Below are 19052 nucleotides of genomic sequence, written 5' to 3'. Positions count from 1 at the left end.
CTCATTATGGGCAAAAAGTTGCTTTGACATGGTATCACTCAGCCACAAGTTATTGATGAGGAGAGAGAATCGCTGCAAATTCAGGGTTTTTTCCAATTTTGTGAAAAGAGATGAGAGAACCGTGAGCTGGAAGAGTCGAGAAAGTGAGAAACAAGAAGATCGCATAGATTTAGGGATTTTTCTAAATTTCAAGAAGAGAGAGGAGAGAGGAAAATATGGGTATGTTTAAATAAAAATCAGATTTAGTTTGAAGTGGGTGATCGTAGGATTACTTAATGCCACATGACAATCCTAGATGAGATTGGGGAGATTGTGGGGGGGGGATGTGAATCCACTTAGGCACGCTCAAGCAAACCTAAGATCCACACCTCGATCCTTACCTACAATTCCAAATCCTCTGCCCTCCGTTCTCCTCGTTCCTCCCCTTCCCGCCCTGTGGCTTCGTATCCCGTTTCATTTATAATTTATTTTATTTAATCCCCCCTTTTGTTTTATTTCTCGTTTGTTGGGTACTTTGGTTCTTATGCCTGGCACAATCCTATGAGGGAATTGTAGGGAAGGGAATTACAGAGGATGTGGATCCCACCTAAACATAAGCAAAACCCAAAACGGTTACTACCCAAATATGAAGATTTTCCTGATTGCATGGGTAACCAGCCAACCAGGCCTTTCAAATGAAACGCCTGAAAACTCTATCTTCTTCTTCTTCTTCTTCTCCAAACTCCTTTAAAAGCCCTCTTACGATAATTTCTTCTTCTGTGTTAAAGCCACAAGAGTAAAGACAATGGGATCTGATCTTCTTCTTCATCATCGTCTACTTCTCATTGTCTCTCTCTCTTCCCTCTTCTTCATTCACTCCTCCAAGGCACTATACGTACCTCACAACAGCACCACCACCACTGCCCGTCCAAAAATCCAAAACAATCCCACTGTAGCAGCGGCACCGGCGCCCAATGTAACCACCTCTCCGCCACCAGTCACGGTTGTTCCAAGTACCCCATCAGCATCCAGACCCAGAATGAAACCCTTTAATGCCGTCCACCCCAAGGTCCCCTCTGTTGCAGCAGCAATTGTAAAAGTCACTCATGTCTGCCGCGCCACCGATTCCCCGGCTCTTTGCCTTTCATCCCTGAAACCCTACCTCGACGGCAAAACCGACTTGATTTCACTCTTCTACGCCGAAATCCAGGCCTCCAAAAACATTACAGTCGACCTCATCGCTAAAGCTGAGAAGAAGTCTCGAGACCCAAAACTCGATCGCGGCACTGTTTCTATTCTGCAGAACTGCAAGAACCCTTTCGAGCTGACTATGAATAGACTTGAGGAGGCGGAAGTAGCCATGAAAACTGGTAACTTTAACTATGTCAACGACATGCTAAATAGTGCTCTGACTGAATTCGGTTATTGTGATGATATGATCGGTGAGGGAAAAAATGGTCCTCTGGGCCCAAGTGATGGGGAGCCTGATCCAGTCGATCCGGCGATTGTAAGTATGATGACCAAAGACGATAAAACCTTTAGAAATCTGATGAGCAATTGCAGGGCCATTGCTTCCTTGGTACGGGCACATCATCATTAGATTCATCCGTTCATTTGTTTCATATTTCTGATCATCATGGGGGATTGTATGTATTGGATCTTCTTTTTTTATGGAGGGATTTTCTCATTCTCTTGGAATTCTTTATGTAACGTATCATCATCATCTCATGTAAAAGCTTCGATCATCAAGAATTCTTGAATGAAATGAATAAATGAAAGAAGAGGAGAGCTCTTGTGGCAAACAATGAAGAAGATCTCACACCTGTTAAACTGGCTTTGTTTGCAAAGATTGGGTGGGAAAAAAAATATATGTGGGCTCCATGTGTAATGGGGTGAGGGAGAAGAAAAAAAGGATTTTGTGAAAAAGTGATAGTGGTGGGTCCCACTTTTTACTTTTCCCAACTTTTTCACAAAGTCCCACAAAATATGTGGTGTTTGGTTGCTTGGCGTGGGAAAGTGGGACAAGGTTCCTTGATTCACGAACATCTTCTCTCACTTTCCCATCCCAAGCAACCAAACAATCTACCATTTTGGGATTTAAGGGAAAGTTGGGAAAAGTAAAAAGGGGACCATCTAATCACTTTTTCTAAGATTTTCCTCTCTCCCCCACTCTGGACCCATTTTTTTTCTCCCATCCTTTTTTCCCACCTTTGCAAACAAACGCAACAAACGATTGTGGAAGGAGGGTGGGTCCCCTTTTTATTTTTCCTTTTTCACAGTCCCAGAAACATCTGGTAAAAGGCTTAGTCATTATCATCCAAAAGTATTCATATATGTATTTATTTATGTGGTAAGAAGTGTTTTTTTTTTTCCCTTTTTTCTACTCCACATTTATCCCACAAAGACTGGGTCTTTTATTTTTTAAAGCATCTCATTATCTCCGGTTTGAGAATTTTTTTTTTTTTTTGTGAATCCAACATTGATCCCATAATACCATGGACCAAGTAATACTGGGTCGAATTTGAAAAAATCGCCCATTGTGAAAAGCCAACATATACCTTCATTTAGGAGATGTTTGATAATTTATCGAGCTAAAAACCAATTGATATAACTATTCTATTTTGTATGAAATTTTTTGCTTCAAGAAACACTTTTGATGCATTTGTTGTTGCCTCTATTTCTCAAAGCAAAAATTGAGTGTTGAATTGGTTTAAGTGGAACATTTTTAGAAGGGGTATTGATGGAATTTGGCAAATTTTCACCGTTTTACGTAGGAAAACAACGAATGACTCAAAAAAACCAAAATGCACTTAGAAATGTGGCAACCCCTAACTTTGAGAGCCAATCACTACTGTGTGCCCATGAGAGTTGCCACTATCGATAAAGTTTGCCACGTCAGCAGTTTTCAATTGTTTTACACAAGAAAACAAAAATAACTCCGATAGACCAAAATGACCCTCAAATTTAGGAGAGTTGTAACATCTCTTTTTGTACTCCTATTTGAGCACCGGCAGTGCATCTGATGACAATGTTTCTACCAATAAAATCATCTAAGTTAGCAAATTTTCACTGTTTTACATAGGAAAATGAGGTATGATTCAACTAGACCAAAATGCCCTTGAAAATTCAGCGACCCATAACTCATTTGTTCCCACTTCGTTTTGAGCACCAATCAAGGCTATGCATCCGAGATTGTTGCCACTATCAATGGGATTTGCAACGTAAATAGAATGTTTTATGCAAGAAAACAAAGAATAACTTTGGTAGGATCAAAATGCCTTTCAGATTTAAGGGAACTATAGCATCTCCGCTTTATTTTCTGAATTGAGCTCCGGCCGCATCGTGTTAATTAAAACTACCAATAAGGATTTTTGTATCACCAAGTTTTCACTGTTTTGTATAAGAAAAAGATAAATGACTCAAAAAGACCAAAATTTAGAAATTCAACTTGATTGTTTTTTCTAGAAACCTTTTCATATGTTGCATTTTCATATTTTGTACCTTTTTTATTTTTTATTATTCATAGTTATTCAAGCAGCATGCTTGTATGTTGTCTATTTATTTGAGAATTCTCTCATATCAAACTTATTCAATTATTTTTTCTAATGAGGTTTCATCTTATTATTCTAGTACCCAATGAAATTGATGAAAACCCATTTGAAAGTGTCTTTACAGTTGTTTCTGTGAATTAGGGAAAATCCATTTGATGCAATGAACTTTTTTTTTGCCTAGAAAAAGACAAAAGTTTTAAAGAATATCCTTTGTCTAAATTTTTTTGAGCAAATTGCACTGGCACCCTAAAATTGAGGCATTAAAGCACTGACATCACACTTTATGTTTAAAAAGCACATAGACCCAAAAATTGAATTTTCATTAAATATATTTATCACTGAAACTGTTTATTTTCAAAAATGTCCCTATAATAAGGAGTGTTTGAAAGGTTTTTCGTGTTAAATTTGACAAATATATTCAATGAAAATTTAATTTTGGGGTATTTGTGCTTTTTAAACATAAAGTGAGGTGTCAGTGCTTTAAAGCCTCTATTTTGAAGTGCCAGTGCAATTTACTCTATATTTTTTGGTAATCATCTTATCATATATCATTCGTATACCCAATGAACTTGTATGCTTTTAGTTATATTTCCAATATGTATGATGATCTAAACTATTTTCCCACCATCTAGATCGAAAATCTGTATTAAGATCCAATACTATAACATCCCATATAAGTGACTCTAAGAGTGTTTTAGGAGTCTGAACTCAAAACTTCATGCTTCCTATATGACCATTCCTGTTTGGTGTTTGTGTCTATATTTTCTTTCAAGGTTACAAATGAAGCGTTGAATTTTAGGCAAAAAAAAGAGAACATATTAACATCAATAAAACAAATCGAATCGAACCAAACCACATCAAACCCTGACTGAACCAACCATTGACATCCATACTTTGATACAGGGTTCGCGAATCGCGATTTCTTGCAGCAATCCTCTCGCGTGACCATGCGAGAGAAATAAAAGGAAAAACGTTTGAACAGAGAGAGAGAAGAGAGAGAGAGAGAGAAAGATGGAGATGGATTACTGGTGTGGTGACCACCACGCGATGGGAAGCAATAAGTTTAAACTACAACTACAGCTACATCAACACCAACAACAACTACAACTACAGAAACAACACAGGTGTGGTGGAATAAGAAAGATTGAGAGGATTAAGCTTCTACTTTATTTCTCTCTTTCTGATGAACCAAGACTTAATAACTCTTCTTACCCTAAACCTTTCTCTTGACCCAAGAGGTCTCCTGCCTTTCTCGACCCAACCCTACTTTGTTCTTAACTCATCCACTATATAGGTCTTAACCCAAGTAATATCCTCTCTCCTTTTTACCCCCTTCTTCTGGGTTTCTTGAGATTTCGTCTTATCGCTTCGGAGACGTTTAGGGTTTTCGCGATCTTCGTCTCGTTTGACAAGGTAAAGCCTCTCTCGTTGTATCTCTTCATGTTTCCGTCTGTTTGTTTGGATTCGCTGATCTCGTGTAGGTATCTCGATTTACGTCTGTTGGCTTTGCTTTGCTTTGATGAGTTGATTAGATGCGTTCATCTTTTTTTTTTCGCTTCCTGTAGTTAGGTGTTTTTCATCAATTTCTGCTTTTTTTTTGTTCTGTGATGTGGATTTCATCCAATTTATTCTTTATTTATTGGGTTCTTCTGCGTTTTCGTTGTTTAATGGTTTGATCGAAGCGAATTCACCAATTGGAGCTTGAATTTTCCGTTCTGGCACTCCATTATCATCCATATCTTCATCGCGAAGGCGTTTCTCTGCGTTCATTACCTAGGTTTCTTTTCCCTGAATCTTGGGTTGTCTGGCTATATTGTCTTTTTGTGTTGCTTCGTTGAAATTTTTTACTCTTTTGTTGTGCCATTTTTCCATTACCGTGTATGTTAAACTTGAGATAGGATCTTAGCTTCGATGTATTTGTGAATGTTGACTTGACTTGCTTCCGTTCCTACTGTTATTACAGTATATTGGTGATTTATATTGATTGATCATCCTGATTTTTTAATTACTAGCCATTTCCATCACTTTCTGCTAACATTTCAGACCATCTCGGGTACAAGGTTTTGGTCACTTTTCCCCCCATTTTTGGAGCAATAACTATGTTTCCTCGATGTAGGTTCATTCCTTCTCCCATGGAAAGCTTCGGTGGCTCTAGTTTTGATGGTGTTGGAGGCACTGTTAAGAAGAAGAGAAGTAATACTTCCAGGCGTCCTCGGCCTGATTCACAACCCCTTCTTGATACTTGTGATCCTTCACAAGTTTCATCTACACCACCGTCAGACAATGTTAGCAAAGTCTCCAGTGATGAGAACACTGGGTATGATGCAAGTTCCCGGAAGAAAGAGTTCAATCTGAACCAGTGTACGCGGATGCCATTTGGTAGTAGAGCTGATGGTGGAATGGCCCGTAAGAAAATCAGGAAGGATGAGGGAACATTTGTAGAATATGATAGAGTTCATGCTAATAGCTCAAAAGGTAGTAATGATAATGGGCGAAGTGGGTCAGATTCCAAAAGATGCAGTGAAGGCGTCCTCGCTCCTGCTAATTGGAAAAGCACAAACAAGATGAAGGAAAGTTCTGAACTGCAGTCGAGAAAGACAGAGAGTCATAATTCAGGGGGAGTAGGTTCAGATGGAATAGGAAATGAAACCAAGTTTAAAAAGGTGAAGCTCAAGGTAGGTGGGGTTACACGCACAATTCATGCAAAATCAACATCAGATGTTGCCTCGGGTGGTGGTTCTACTTCGAATAAGTCTTCCCGTTCTTCAGATGCCCCTCGGCCAAGGCAGAAGCTGATCCTTTCGGTACTTACATAATATTTTTCCTAAATTATACAGTAGTGCTGATTAGGATAATTATAATTTTCTTAGGGGTAAGGTTGTGTACATTTGACCTTCCTGACCCTGCTGAATGCAGGAGCCTTGTGCATCAGGTACAACTTTTTCTTTGTTCACTGGGAAAATGCAATAGAGTCATACATGACCAATTTAAAGGATCTTTTTAAGGATCCTCTCTTGTATTCATCTGGCTAGATGTTTTAACTATCTAATATCTGGGTTTGCCCAGATGGAGCCATTATGAGTCTTGAACATTTTGCTTGTTTTGAGTTGTGGGGGATTCAGGAATAAATCTCAGTGTTGATACCTGTAATGTTGCCATTGTTATTTTAAGATATTCATATATTAGGGGAGGGTTCTCTATGCTAGTGGCCCAGAGGAAGCACACCAATGAGTGGGGTGTGATGGGACATTTTCATTCATGGGAGGGAACTGAGGTCATTTTGTGTGAGGAGGAGAGAGATGGGGCTGGTGTACTCTTTTCCTGGAAGATAACTTGTTTCTTAAGAAATATGTGTGATTCTTTTGGTTTCTCTATCTGAACGTATATATTTGGTTGCAGGACAATTCGGAGGATGATGAGTCCCCTCCTCCTCCAGTGAACGCAAGTGGATTGCAAGGGGTCTCCTGGACAAATTTCTCAAGAGGTGGTTTTGGTGGGAGAGGGGATTCTTCCAAAGGAAAAATGCATGATGACTCTGGAAAGCAAACAGACAAATCAGAGACAGTTCGTAAGAGCAAGAGAGTTCCCAAGAGGCGTGTTTTGGATGATGCATTTGAAGATAGTGATGATGAGGAGATCCGCTACCTTGAACGACTCAAAACCTCCAAGTCTGCCCCAGGTTATGGTGCTGAATATGGAGATGATGATGATGAAGGGAGCAAGAAAGAGAGAAGATCTTTGAAGGTTTCAAAGAGTAGAATTGCTGATGGTGAAAATGATGAGGATATGGAAGAGTATGGGTCATCAAGGTCAGGAAAAGATGGTAAGAAAAAACCAAGATCAAATAGAGTGTCTGAGGATACAGATTATTTTGAAGAAGATGATGAACTAGCATCAGATGGTGAGCCTGAAGCTAAGCGGAAGAAACCAAGGAAAGAATCTGTTGAAATGTTAATGGAAAACAAGAAGGAGATCTCCTTGACAACACGCCAAAGGGCCCTCCAGTCTGGAAAAGATGTTTCTTCAGGGACTGGAGCAAGTCTGATAGAGTTTCCAAATGGGCTTCCGCCTGCCCCACCTAGAAGTGAGCAATCCCCTCATATTTTTGTATTTTTCAAGTCAGCGAGCATCTTTTTTGGATTTGCATTAAAATTTTCTTTGCCTGATCTTTTTGTCCTCCCCCATCCTACCTCTTCCTTGATATGACAGAGCAAAAGGACAAGCTTTCAGAAGTGGAGCAGCAATTGAAGAAAGCTGAGGCTGCTCAAAGGCGTAGAATGCAAGTAGAGAAGGCTGCTAGAGAATCAGAGGTCTTCTTTTGGTTTTGTATTTTCCATTTTTGTTCTTTGTCTTTTGAGAACAATTGAATCTAATCTTTTTTTCTTGGTTGATCTCAGGCTGAGGCGATCAGGAAGATTCTAGGCCAGGACTCCACTAGGAAAAGACGGGAGGACAAGAATAAACGGCGGCGAGAGGAATTGGCACAGGTACTGACTATTACTTAGCCATGTTTACACAGCAACTGAGATTCAATAGCATGTTTTTCAGCAACCTACAATCAGATTTGTTAGTTCTTGTTGTTTAAAACTGAGAACCAATATTGTCTCGTGCAGGAGAGGGCTGCCAATGCAATGTCACTTGCACCAAACACTGTCAAATGGGTCATTGGCCCTACTGGGACAGTGGTTACATTCCCTGCTGATGTGGGACTGCCAAGCATATTTGACACCAAGCAAAGCAGGTTCAGATCCTTTTCTGTTCTCAGTCAAATTTTAAAAAAATAGAAATAAATTATGAGAGTGTAGTAGACTTGTTTGTTTAGTTTGGGGCTGGCTGTTCTTTTATGGTTAATTGGTCTTTCAATGTGGATTTCAGTTATCCTCCTCCGCGGGAGAAGTGTGCCGGGCCGTCGTGTAGCAATACTTACAAGTACCGGGATTCCAAGTCGAAGCTTCCTCTTTGCAGTCTCCAGTGCTACAAGGCCATACATGAAAACATGCAGCCTTTAGCTAGTTGTTGATAATCTGGGCAAGTGTTACCATTACCCCACTTGTATAGTTTTGGTGTTAGCTCCTGATTGTTCTTGCTTGCTGCAACTATATTGCTAGAGCAGTTGCCAGTGATACTTGATGTCAATGCGGAGATTCATTTCCTATATGGTAAGAGCAGGATGTACACGTATATAAAATTCATGTCTTCAAAAATGTTTTATCCGGTTCAATACCTTTGTAATTTGATTTCTCTTCTCATTTCTCTTCTCAGTGGTGACGTTTAGAACTTCTTGGAGGAAGTGGTACTTGGTAGTATTTCGTGGTCTCATGTTGAAGCACAAAAATATCACATGTGAAAGCTAAGATATAATACGCCATGCCCCAAGTGGCAGGTACATGTAAATTTCCTTGTTTTCGCTTGCAACAAAGCTCGCACGATTAAATTAATTTTGGGTTTTAATTTTCAATACCAACTCCTGAGTTATCTCCTAAGATTAATGTCACCTACTAAGTCTCCTAATCCATCAGCTAGGCCTTCTACTAAAAAATAAAAATAATAAAAATAAAAACCCATGAGGGGAAGGTATATCGATGACACTATTGTCGAGAAATCATAGTTCAGTGTTGATGTAAGTCACACTTTGAACGAAAAAAACCTCATGTTCGACCCGTCATTGTCTTCTTGTATCGTTTGCATCTTGTATCGTTTGCATTCGCTCCTTTTTATCCATTCTTGCATCTTCTATTCGATCTCTATTCTTTTGCAAATTTTTTTTTTCTTCCTATCCTTCTCCAGCTTCTTGCCTTAAAGATGTGGGTATTGATGTAAACAAATATCAAAAATTCGAATTCAATTCGTATTTGTATCCATATAAGAGCATTTGAATTCAAGCATATGCCAAGTTTAAGTCGGATATTATCTGATTCGATTAGATATTTGACGGACACCATCCATAACCAATATTTGTATACAATTAAAGTTTAATTTTGGAGAACACATCATTATCTCTTTATTAATATTCATTAATAGTACTTAATTACATTAAATTACCAATATACCATTACTTTAATTAGATGCAACACTCAAGAATGAATCTAAAACCCCATTCGGATATGGATATTTTTATCAATTTGATTACTTTGAATTTGGGAATATTATCCAAAAATTTGGTGAATTTAACAAATTTGAATTCGGTTATAAATCTATACATCCGACGAATATCGGATTTGAATTCGGACAATGTGTTCAATAATCGGATTTGAATATTACCATATCCGAGCTAAATTCAATTTATTTACATCCCTAGATGTGCAAATAATATTGGAAAAAACAAAAAAATAAAAATTAACCTAAATAGTAATAAGCTTAAGTGTTGTGTATTAAGGGTTTCAATTTCACCATGTCTTTTGGTTAAATCCCAACCATTTGGATTGAACAAGTGCACTTTAAACCCCATTAACTAAAGCAACACACAAGTTGTTTTGTGGACGATTGAGATTTTAGTGAACGACATGGTGCTCTACCTACTTACCACACGTTGCACTATGTTGTGCGCAACAATGAAGCAAATTAGTTAGTAAATTGTAGTAAGGGAGTCTGACTGATATATTATTTCCCATCAATTATTTCTAACTTGCTCATGCTTTCTCGAGTTTGGATCACCTCCCCGCTCTCCCCTGACAATGGGGTCCGACCCCACATGGGTTCTGATTCATTTAATTAATATTTTCAGGTGGGTCCCACTCCTTTGTGTGGTTGAAAAGCGTTAGGAGAGCATATTTGTTTTCAGAGACGAGATCCCATCCCCCACAAAAAAAAAAAAAAAAAAAAGCTGTGGAAAAGACTGAATGAGTAGCAGCTCCGAAACCGAAAAATATGTAGTCTCCCGTGACACAAACCGGGTGAGCAGAGACACAGCTACCCAGCGTTCACCGTCGCAGGCAACCGTGCACGCGACTGAGCTGAAACGACATTAACTCCGTTGCCGGAAGGGGATCATGACAGTAGCAGCAGGCATAGGATATGCTTTGTTAGCTCTTGGACCTTCTCTTGCTCTCTTCGTCGTTGTAATCGCCAAGAAACCTTTCTTGATTCTAACTGTCCTCTCGAGGTATTCTTGATTCAAAACCTCTTTTGATACTTCTTTTAATCTTCTATTTTACGACATCAATGAGTAAGTCTGGAATTGGATGGCAAAATAATATGTTTTCCACAGTAAATTAGTGTAGGTAATGTTGCAATTTGTCGTGAACTTCTTCTAATTCTATTGGGTTTCTTAAGTTCTGTCTTGTGGGTCTAGATTACGGCTGACCCTTGAAGAAACAATTGAAATTGGGCTTACTTTTGGCATTCAATTTTATAAATTCTTGATGTTTAAATTCTACTGAAAATAGCTGAAAATAGCTCTTTGGAAGTTTTCCCCCATTCCCCCCCCCCCCCCAACCAAATTTATCGATTTCTCGATTATTTGCTCACAAAATTTGTTACCTGATAATGGATGCAGTACATTGTTATGGCTTGTGAGCCTGATTGTTCTTTCGGGAGTGTGGAGGGCATTTCTTCCCCTGAAATCGACAGCATGGTGGCCATATGGAATTCTTATCATCACATCTGTTGGTTTTCAGGAAGGTCTTAGAATCTTATTCTGGAGAGTTTACAAGTACGTTGATATCATTGGAACCTCGTTCGGTATCTTTTAAGTCTTTTCTTTTACCACAGCATATTAATGTTGGTTTGAGGCTTGGAGCCATGAGTTGACATTTGTACAGAATCCTGTACATCTTTGATAGCTTCTGTATTATTCTGCTGTGATTCAGTGGAATACCCTATTTGATCTAATCATGCCCGGATAATTTGCTGGATTCATGTTAGTGGGGCTTATGTATATAATATATGTCTATCTATTACAGTAGTATAAAGTATAAACTCAATTCAATCTACAAATCATCAAGGTAGTTTAAAAAAGTTTTCTTGATCCATTTGATCGAACTGAAATAATCTTCAACTTGAGCCATTCGTTTGCATGATGGTTGCCATACCATGTTTTGCTAATTATAAGATAGATCTCCAGAGTAACTTGATTTAGGATTTTATATTCTTGTTGCTACTTTCTCCCTTTTTAATTAATATCCACCAATTCCATAATAAGGTGGCTAAGATGTAGCTCAGATTTCATCATTTTAAGGGTGGTCTAAACCCTGAGTCATACAAATAGTGATAAGTTTTTGTACATATCTATCACATGTGGTGCTGTATGGGTAATGCAGTCTTACAGGATACTGACTTGAAAAGTCTCCAATTGCTTGTAGAAATAAACTATCCATCTCTTCTTAATGTCCCCATCCCTTAGTAATACTGATGCAGCACAACCAAATGTTACTGTCGGGCTATAGTAACATGAACAGTAACTCAGGAGATCATTCTTCGTATTTGGTAGGCCCCAAGTCCAGCTTGCAAGGAGACACAGTAGGAACTGTTTTCGTGGGAGTTTTAGAGATAGATTAGGATTTTGTTATTTACTTATTGGGATAATTATGTAATTAGATTTTTAATTCAGGTAGGATATCTAAGATCAGTTTTTTAGTTAATTTTAAATTCATCAGGGCCCTCTTATAGTTGTTTTCGTATTGAAGAATGTCTCTTTTACTATTTAAGCACTTGTAATTGGTTTATTGAGAATGGAATGGAAAGATTTGAATTGAAGCTTTAGGTTTGTGCGTTTGCAGCCCCTGCCCCTTCCTCCTCCCGCCCTTTCTTCTTCTTCTTACGAATTTTGTTCTCCCTCTTCCCCTTCTTCAAGACTAATTCTTCTAAGATTCCCCTCTCTTCCCCCTAACTTCTTTATCCTTTTTTTTTCTCTATTTTGTCCCCATTAAATACTTTACAACTTTTACATTTGATATATCTAACATGGTTGAGATCTCTGCTCTTCCTTCATCTCATTTTAGTTGTCATGGCTTTTTCCCCTTCCTTTTTATTCATATTGTCATAAGCATTTTCGTATTTCTACTGCTGTCGCTTTTCCCAAAGTCTTGTGGCATCAATTTTTTTATGCAAATTTATACCTTTTTGGGTCTTCTGCAAATAGTTAGTTGCCATGTCATAAAATTAGCTTCTCAGTTTGAATAGTTGCTTGAACCTTGTCATCCCACTACCAAGGCCTTGTAAAGGCCTGTTGTTATCCCACGTTTCACCTGGGGCCTTTTTAGCAATCTTCTGAATACAAGTAGTCATATTGTTCCACATCATATTAATGTCTCCCTTAACAGTCTTCGATGGTTATGTGGGTTTCTGAAGTACAGACCAATGTGTGTTTCTTGTCCTAACCATACTTGTCAGTCCTGATATGGAAAGATGTAATTTCTGATGATGCCTGAGGTCAAGGTATCAAAATGGTCTCTGAGCAAAAAATTTTGGGGTAAGGTTGCATAGGAAAAAATGCCTCCTTGGACTCTCCTTGTGCAGAAGCCTTCACCACTGGGTTCCCCATTTTTGTGTTGGCTATTTGTAAAACCTGTTTTGTAACTGTTATTCTAATCTAGTAGATCTAAGCAATTTTTCCTAAAAGTAAAATTAAAACTTAAGTTTCTAATAGCTACTTTTATTGGAGTTGTTCTTTTACAACTAAAACCACTATAGTTATTACTTTTCTCTTTTCTGCATTTATGAAAAAAAAAAAATTACACTTTCGATTAAATTTTAAGTGTGGGATCTTCTTGACGTATCTTTTGGTGGACTTCTTTCTTAGGAGGTTGGAAGATCTCTTGGATGCTTTTGCTGATAGAGTTTCAAAACCCCGCCTTTATTTGACAGATAAGATGCAAATTGCCCTTGGTAAGCATACAAGATATTTGTGGTTCCGTTGTCTAACCAAGATAATTTTACTGCAAACCCTTGAGCTTGTTCCATACTCAGGAAACATGTGGTGTAGTTGGAAGCCACTCATTTACAATGTTTGACATCCTTTAAATAAGAAAAAGAGATAACTTGGATGATCCTGCATACAGAAGTATGTAGTTCATAATTTGTCTCTTCAGCTTCATTTTAAGTCGGAAATGTGGATGCCTCCTGACGCTACATTTCCTCTAATATATGTTTAATGGATCTTCAGTAATTTTTGTGTCTATTTTCTCAATATCATTGCTTAAATAATGTAAATACTTGGGTAATTCAACCATTCAGATTTATTTGGAGTGATCGACACGAGGATGTCTGTCTCCTAACTTATTTCCTTTCATACCACCTGACCTTAATGTCTTCTTTTATATATGTTTTTTGTGGCTCTATTTTGGCGTTACTTTTTTTTTAAATATATATATATATATACAATTATCATTGCTGACTTGATATGCTTGCATCTTTTCAAACCAATGATGTTTCAGCTGGAGGCCTAGGCCATGGTGTGGCCCATGCTGTCTTTTTCTGTGTGAGCCTCTTAACACCTGCTTTTGGTCCAGCAACCTATTATGCTGATCGGTGTTCAAAGATACCTTTCTTCCTTGTATCTGGTGAGTTGTATCTTTCTTTCCTTCCCCCCCCCCCCCCCCCCCTTGAGAGGCATTCCTTGCTTCTGGTAACTTTGTACAAGAGTCATGAAAATTCTTTAACGAATGGAGTCAACTTTTTCCTGTAATCAATGAGAAAACATGAAGAGATATGTTGCACTCAATTCCAAATGCTTATAGGCAAGGTTTTCCTTCATCTCCCTACATTCAAACTTTGCTTGACAGCCCAGATATGGACTTATCTATGTCATAAATGTCACTTTGGGTATTTTGGCCCAATTCATTTCCCTCTTGGATGTTCAAAACTTGGAAAATATATCTTTGCCAATTCTGATGCAACTTGAGTTAAACCGTTAAAACACAAGCATAGCAGTCCTAAATGGTGGACCTTACAATGAAGACTGGATCCAAAACTTCACAGAAGGCTAAACCAAGGGAAGGGAGGAGGGAGGGAACTTTCTGTCAAATGGCTGTTCTGACAAGAGAGCCCTTTATGGGTCTGGAAAATTGGACTGTCAAGCCATGGCTTCAATGATCGAGCCATGTATGTGGGTTGATGTTAGTTTTGTTCTTCTAGTGCCTTGGGTTCTAAAGTTCAATATATATCATCTTGAAAATGAGGTTTGTTTCTCTTAATGTATCAGGATTTAAAGTTCAGTACACACCATTTGATAGAAAGTGATGCTTGGCACTTTGGTCAAGTGCTCACTTGCTGCATGCTTGGTACAGGTTCAACTCCTGGAAACAGCCTCTCTGGAAAGAGGGGTAAGGATGCATACATTGACCCCCCCCTAGACCCTGCTAAATGCAGGAGTCTTGTGTGGTGGGTGTGGCCATTTTTACGTCATTTGATACCACTGAATCAGAAATCATATGTAATTAGTCTTTTTAACAAAACCAAGTTGATTAGGTAGAAATATATGGTGACTTAAACCTTAAAAACCTATCATGATGCTGTAGTGGCAGAATTTGATTATGGATTTTAGTTGTGAATATTTCTTATTCCTATGAAGCTGTTGGACCTTGTATTTGACAGAGCTACTTTCTCCTTGGCAGCACTTATTTCTCTTGGGTTTGTTACCATCCATACCTTCTCAATGGTGATAGCATTCAATGGATATGCGGAAGGAAATAAAACAGATCAAATATTTGTTCCTGTGGTTCATCTAGTTGCTGGAATGGTGGTAAGTATCTGCAACTTAATTACATTTAGTGGCCTTTCTAATGTCTGTAGTGCATTGAAGTCATCCTTTCCTCATGTTCTCATTGATGCATGTTACAATAAGAGAAGCCGAACCGGTACCTGGACATAAGAAAGAGAAGAAGATAGGATAAGACAAGAGAACACAGCCCATTGTGCAATCTGAACATTGACTTCATCCATGGGAAGCTTAGAATCAACCCTAATGCCGTGACTACAGAAACTTTCACATAATAAAGCAGATACAACTGGACACAAGAACCTCCACCAATAACCATCAGTAGCACTCGAAAAATGACCAGTGGCATAAGGCTCAAAAACAGCAGTGAAGAATCCCTAACACATCAAATCACAGTGAAGGGCAAAACTCTTAAATTGCAAATGGCTTGGATTGTTGGGTTTGAAACTTTGCCTGTGGATGGTATAGTTAAGGAGAATTTCCCTCCAAAATTCACACTGATCAACCCATGAGTGTCATTGGAAAAAGTATCCTGAAAAGTTAGGTTTTGCCAACTAATTATAGTTTTGGCGCAACAATGAAAATCTGATTTTCTACATCACATGAATCATGATCTCTCCATAAAATAGTATTCATAATGATGTTTGAGACTTTCCAAAGGGGAGGAATAACCAGCTTCAAAAAATCAAAGAAAATCCGTAAACTGATGAATCCCTATTTTCATAGATCAGAGCAAAAATCCTTAGCCAAGATGAGGTTATTTCAAAAGAAGGTTATTGAAAAATTACTGGATTAGCTTACTTCTAGGTTTCTTTTTACAAAAGTAGATACTCAATATTTCAACTAACTAAACTAGTTAATACCAACTTTGGGTTTACAAAACTAACAAAAATAGTAACTTTTCCTCCTCTTTTGGACATTTTTACCCCTAAAACTACTCGTTCTATTACATTAGGCAACCATGAAAATAATGAAAAAAGTTAAAAGAAAAAAAATAATAGAAGAGTAGTTGGGCTTTCTTGGGTTGGGGTTATAGGAAGAAGATGAAGGTAGCCCAATGTGGTGGTATGTTTAGTTTTAGGGGTAAAAATGTCCAAAGGAAAGGAAAATTTGCTGTTTTGGTTAGTTTTATATGCCCAAAGTTGATTTAACTAGTTTTGTTAATTGAAATATCGAGTGGCTACTTTTGTAAAGGGAAACTTAAAGCACCTAATCATGAAGTTTTCCCAAAGTTTTTCATCCTCTAGAAACAAAATGAGAATAACACAAAGATTTAATATGGTTCACACACCAATGTAGTGTGCTACCTCCACAGGTGAAGAAGAACTTTCCACTAAGTAAAAGAAGAACATATTGAAGACCTCTCAATTAATTGCTAAAATAGCATTACAAGAACTTTCATCCAAAACCTAGGGAGAAAATTCCCAACTTTCTTAGTGACCTTGTAGGCAAACATAAGGTACATATATATAGACTTTAATCTGATAATATGCCTCCATCACAAACTCCCCCTTTTTGCTGTGTACCAGTGTTCAGGATCTATCCACTCGATCGGCGCACTTAACACAGACAAAATATCCGTTGGTGTGAAATCTCTAGATTCATGAATCTTAGTTCATCATTTTACACTACATGAATTCGGGTTACAACATCAACAATTGCCACCTTCATAACTAACTTGCTTCCTCCTGAACCATGTCCACAACGTACCAAATTTTTATGCCCATAGGTGTGTCTTAGGAATCCACTCTCAGAATTTCTAGAGTGTTTTGACTTCCGATGTTACTTTTTTAGATTGTCTGCTTTCTTGGTTCCTTTATGGCATATGCTATTTGAGCTTAAGCTTTTCAACTAAAGATAAATAGAGTTTGTTCTATGAGCATGTGCTTTGATACAGTGCTAATTTAGGGATGGCACCAGGTCAGGTTTGTGGTTGATTTCTTCAATTACCCGATCCGATTATTGGTGAGGCAACCCCTCCTAGGTCTATATGATAAACAACAAACTCACTGATTTTACAGTGTGATGGTTTTTAGACTTGTCCTACAGTTATGGGGGTAACTACCAGCCTTAGAAGGGTTTTTGACCCCACACTGTTTGTCCTCAATAGTATGTGGTAAATCTGTAGCACTATTTATAAATCATTTCTACCTTGCAAAATAATTTGGCTGCATCCATGACTCCATTTTACACTTACTGTCTTCTTCCTTTTCCATTGCAGACATTGATTAATCTTGCATCTGGTGGTTGTGTTGTTGGAATTCCCATCCTCTATTTTGTGGCAGCCTTGACCCTGCTACATTGTGGTAAGATGGTGTGGAGAAGATTAACAAGAAATCGAAGTGGTCAAGATGTTTCATGAGGGCCATGGCAGTGAAATCATGTCATACAATCCTGCTACTTTTGTTTGACCTTTGTGCACCAACTCTAGGCCTCGGTCAGTGAGGTCCTTCGGAAACTCCCTTAATGTTATGTTTTAGATAAGAAAATTTCTTGTCAACTCTTCATGAATCTAACCTTCTAGGTTTTTGATGGCCTCTTATCTTTCCATGGAAAGACCATCTTTGATGTCCATAAAATATAGTCCTTCCTATCAAACTCTGCCATTCATTGCTGGTCTGAGTTTCAAAGTTTGCCAAAGATTCCGATTCCTTGTAGTGATTTACCATTCATTTGCATTTCGTGAAGTACAATTGAACATTAAGGAGATGATATTAGAGGCTCCCAATGTGTACAATATCAGCGGGAATATTATTAGCTGAACAGACATCTAGTTGGCTCTCTGGAGGTTCCCTGTATCATGGTGTGCTTCTTGTTGCTTATGCAGAACCGTTACCCGCATTACAGAATAGCAGAAAACAGAGTTCTTTGTTTACGATAGATTAAATAGCCATCTTCAAGTTTTCAGGACCCAAGATATGCCCAACTTTATTTTGTTTTCTAAATGCATACAGTGGCACCAGGTCAGTCTTGAGGATCAGGGAGGTGATGTTGTCATCACGAAATGGTACGTATCAGGTAAAGAAGAAATGTGCGCTTCATAATTATAAGCTGTTGGAATAAACCAGAGCATTGAGCATGTCTGACATCAAAAAACCAAGCTCAGTAGAGGTTTTCCTGGCCCAAGACATTTCCACATCTTCATCTAGACAAGCATTTCTGAAAATTGATTGGGAATGTGTTAAAACCCCATAAATAGCTTTGTCATGGATAGGAGAAATCGACCCCAAAACATTCAAACTTGAATGGCTCAGTCCTCATTTCAGCCCAAGCCAGCTGAGAGAGCTGAGTGAGGTGCCGGCCAAACCCTTCTTTTGTCATCCAGATCCCTTGGAGAGCTAATAATTTTTGAATGTGTTTTTCTGAATGTATGGACCATTCGAGTTTGTGTTCGCATTGGCTCTATCTTTCTTGCCTTTGCCAACAATGGAACTCTCCTATACCTTCTGAAGTCCTTAGAAGACATGATGGACGTTGCCATGATTGTTGAGCATCATGGGAACACCTATTTGGTGGGGTGTGTGTCCATCTATATAGGCTCAAAGCAACCACTCAACAAAAGAGTTCTCATGAAAAAGGGGTTCTCATGACTTCAAATGTTTAAAGATACCGAAGAAGGAACTGAAAGATCCATCCCTCTTTTTTCTTTTTGGTAAAAAGGAACCGCGAGAAGAACACAAGAGTATCTTGGCCCCTGAAAGATGAGTCTATGCAGGTTTCCAGAAGTAGTTCCTAGTTGAACCTCACCAAACCTTAGCTTGTTTTGTTCCCATCTTGTTATAATTTATTCAGGATTATGCCATTGCTATCAATTTGCAATATTTCTTCTTCTTTTCCTTTTTCTTTTTCGGATGTGCCCATCACTT

General features: G+C 38.3%; 2 protein-coding genes across 3 annotated transcripts; both read left to right on the top strand.

Moving 5' to 3' along the window:
- Positions 1–4476: 4476 nt before the first annotated feature.
- Positions 4477–9068, top strand: LOC149008501 (uncharacterized). Of its 2 annotated transcripts, XR_016175194.1 has the most exons (8): positions 4477–4943; positions 5647–6334; positions 6930–7614; positions 7740–7840; positions 7928–8017; positions 8144–8271; positions 8406–8689; positions 8793–9068. XR_016175194.1 is itself a non-coding variant. In XM_089166556.1 (7 exons), exons 2-7 carry the CDS (start codon positions 5663–5665, stop codon positions 8548–8550), a joined length of 1821 nt encoding a protein of 606 aa, XP_089022682.1. In that variant the 5' UTR covers positions 4477–4943; positions 5647–5662; the 3' UTR covers positions 8551–8784. The 2 variants fall into 2 exon arrangements, 1 of the variants encoding a protein (XP_089022682.1); XM_089166556.1 differs by lacking the exon at positions 8793–9068 and having other exon boundaries at positions 8406–8784.
- A 1293-nt stretch (positions 9069–10361) lies between these two features.
- On the top strand, positions 10362–18492 carry LOC149008500 (gamma-secretase subunit APH1-like protein). The gene is made up of 6 exons (XM_089166471.1): positions 10362–10632; positions 11026–11181; positions 13270–13355; positions 13904–14029; positions 15083–15210; positions 17408–18492. Exons 1-6 carry the CDS (start codon positions 10520–10522, stop codon positions 17546–17548), a joined length of 750 nt encoding a protein of 249 aa, XP_089022597.1. The 5' UTR covers positions 10362–10519; the 3' UTR covers positions 17549–18492.
- The last annotated feature ends 560 nt before the right edge of the window (positions 18493–19052 follow it).

Source organism: Hakea prostrata, chromosome 8, assembly GCF_041222555.1.
Source record: "Hakea prostrata isolate BN-2017 chromosome 8, UWA_Hpros_2, whole genome shotgun sequence".
NCBI classification, from domain to species: Eukaryota; Viridiplantae; Streptophyta; class Magnoliopsida; order Proteales; family Proteaceae; genus Hakea; species Hakea prostrata.
This window is presented reverse-complemented; position numbering and strand designations above follow the sequence as displayed.

Excerpts from the sequence above, each read along its gene's own strand:
- LOC149008500 (XM_089166471.1), top strand. The coding sequence starts at position 10,520 with ATGACAGTAGCAGCAGGCATAGGATATGCTTTGTTAGCTCTTGGACCT. Across the intron at positions 11,182-13,269 it reads TTATTCTGGAGAGTTTACAA|GAGGTTGGAAGATCTCTTGG; the intron begins GTACGTTGATAT and ends CTTCTTTCTTAG. Across the intron at positions 13,356-13,903 it reads TAAGATGCAAATTGCCCTTG|CTGGAGGCCTAGGCCATGGT; the intron begins GTAAGCATACAA and ends ATGATGTTTCAG.
- LOC149008501 (XM_089166556.1), top strand. The coding sequence starts at position 5,663 with ATGGAAAGCTTCGGTGGCTCTAGTTTTGATGGTGTTGGAGGCACTGTT. Across the intron at positions 6,335-6,929 it reads GGCAGAAGCTGATCCTTTCG|GACAATTCGGAGGATGATGA; the intron begins GTACTTACATAA and ends ATTTGGTTGCAG. Across the intron at positions 7,841-7,927 it reads AGGCTGCTAGAGAATCAGAG|GCTGAGGCGATCAGGAAGAT; the intron begins GTCTTCTTTTGG and ends GGTTGATCTCAG.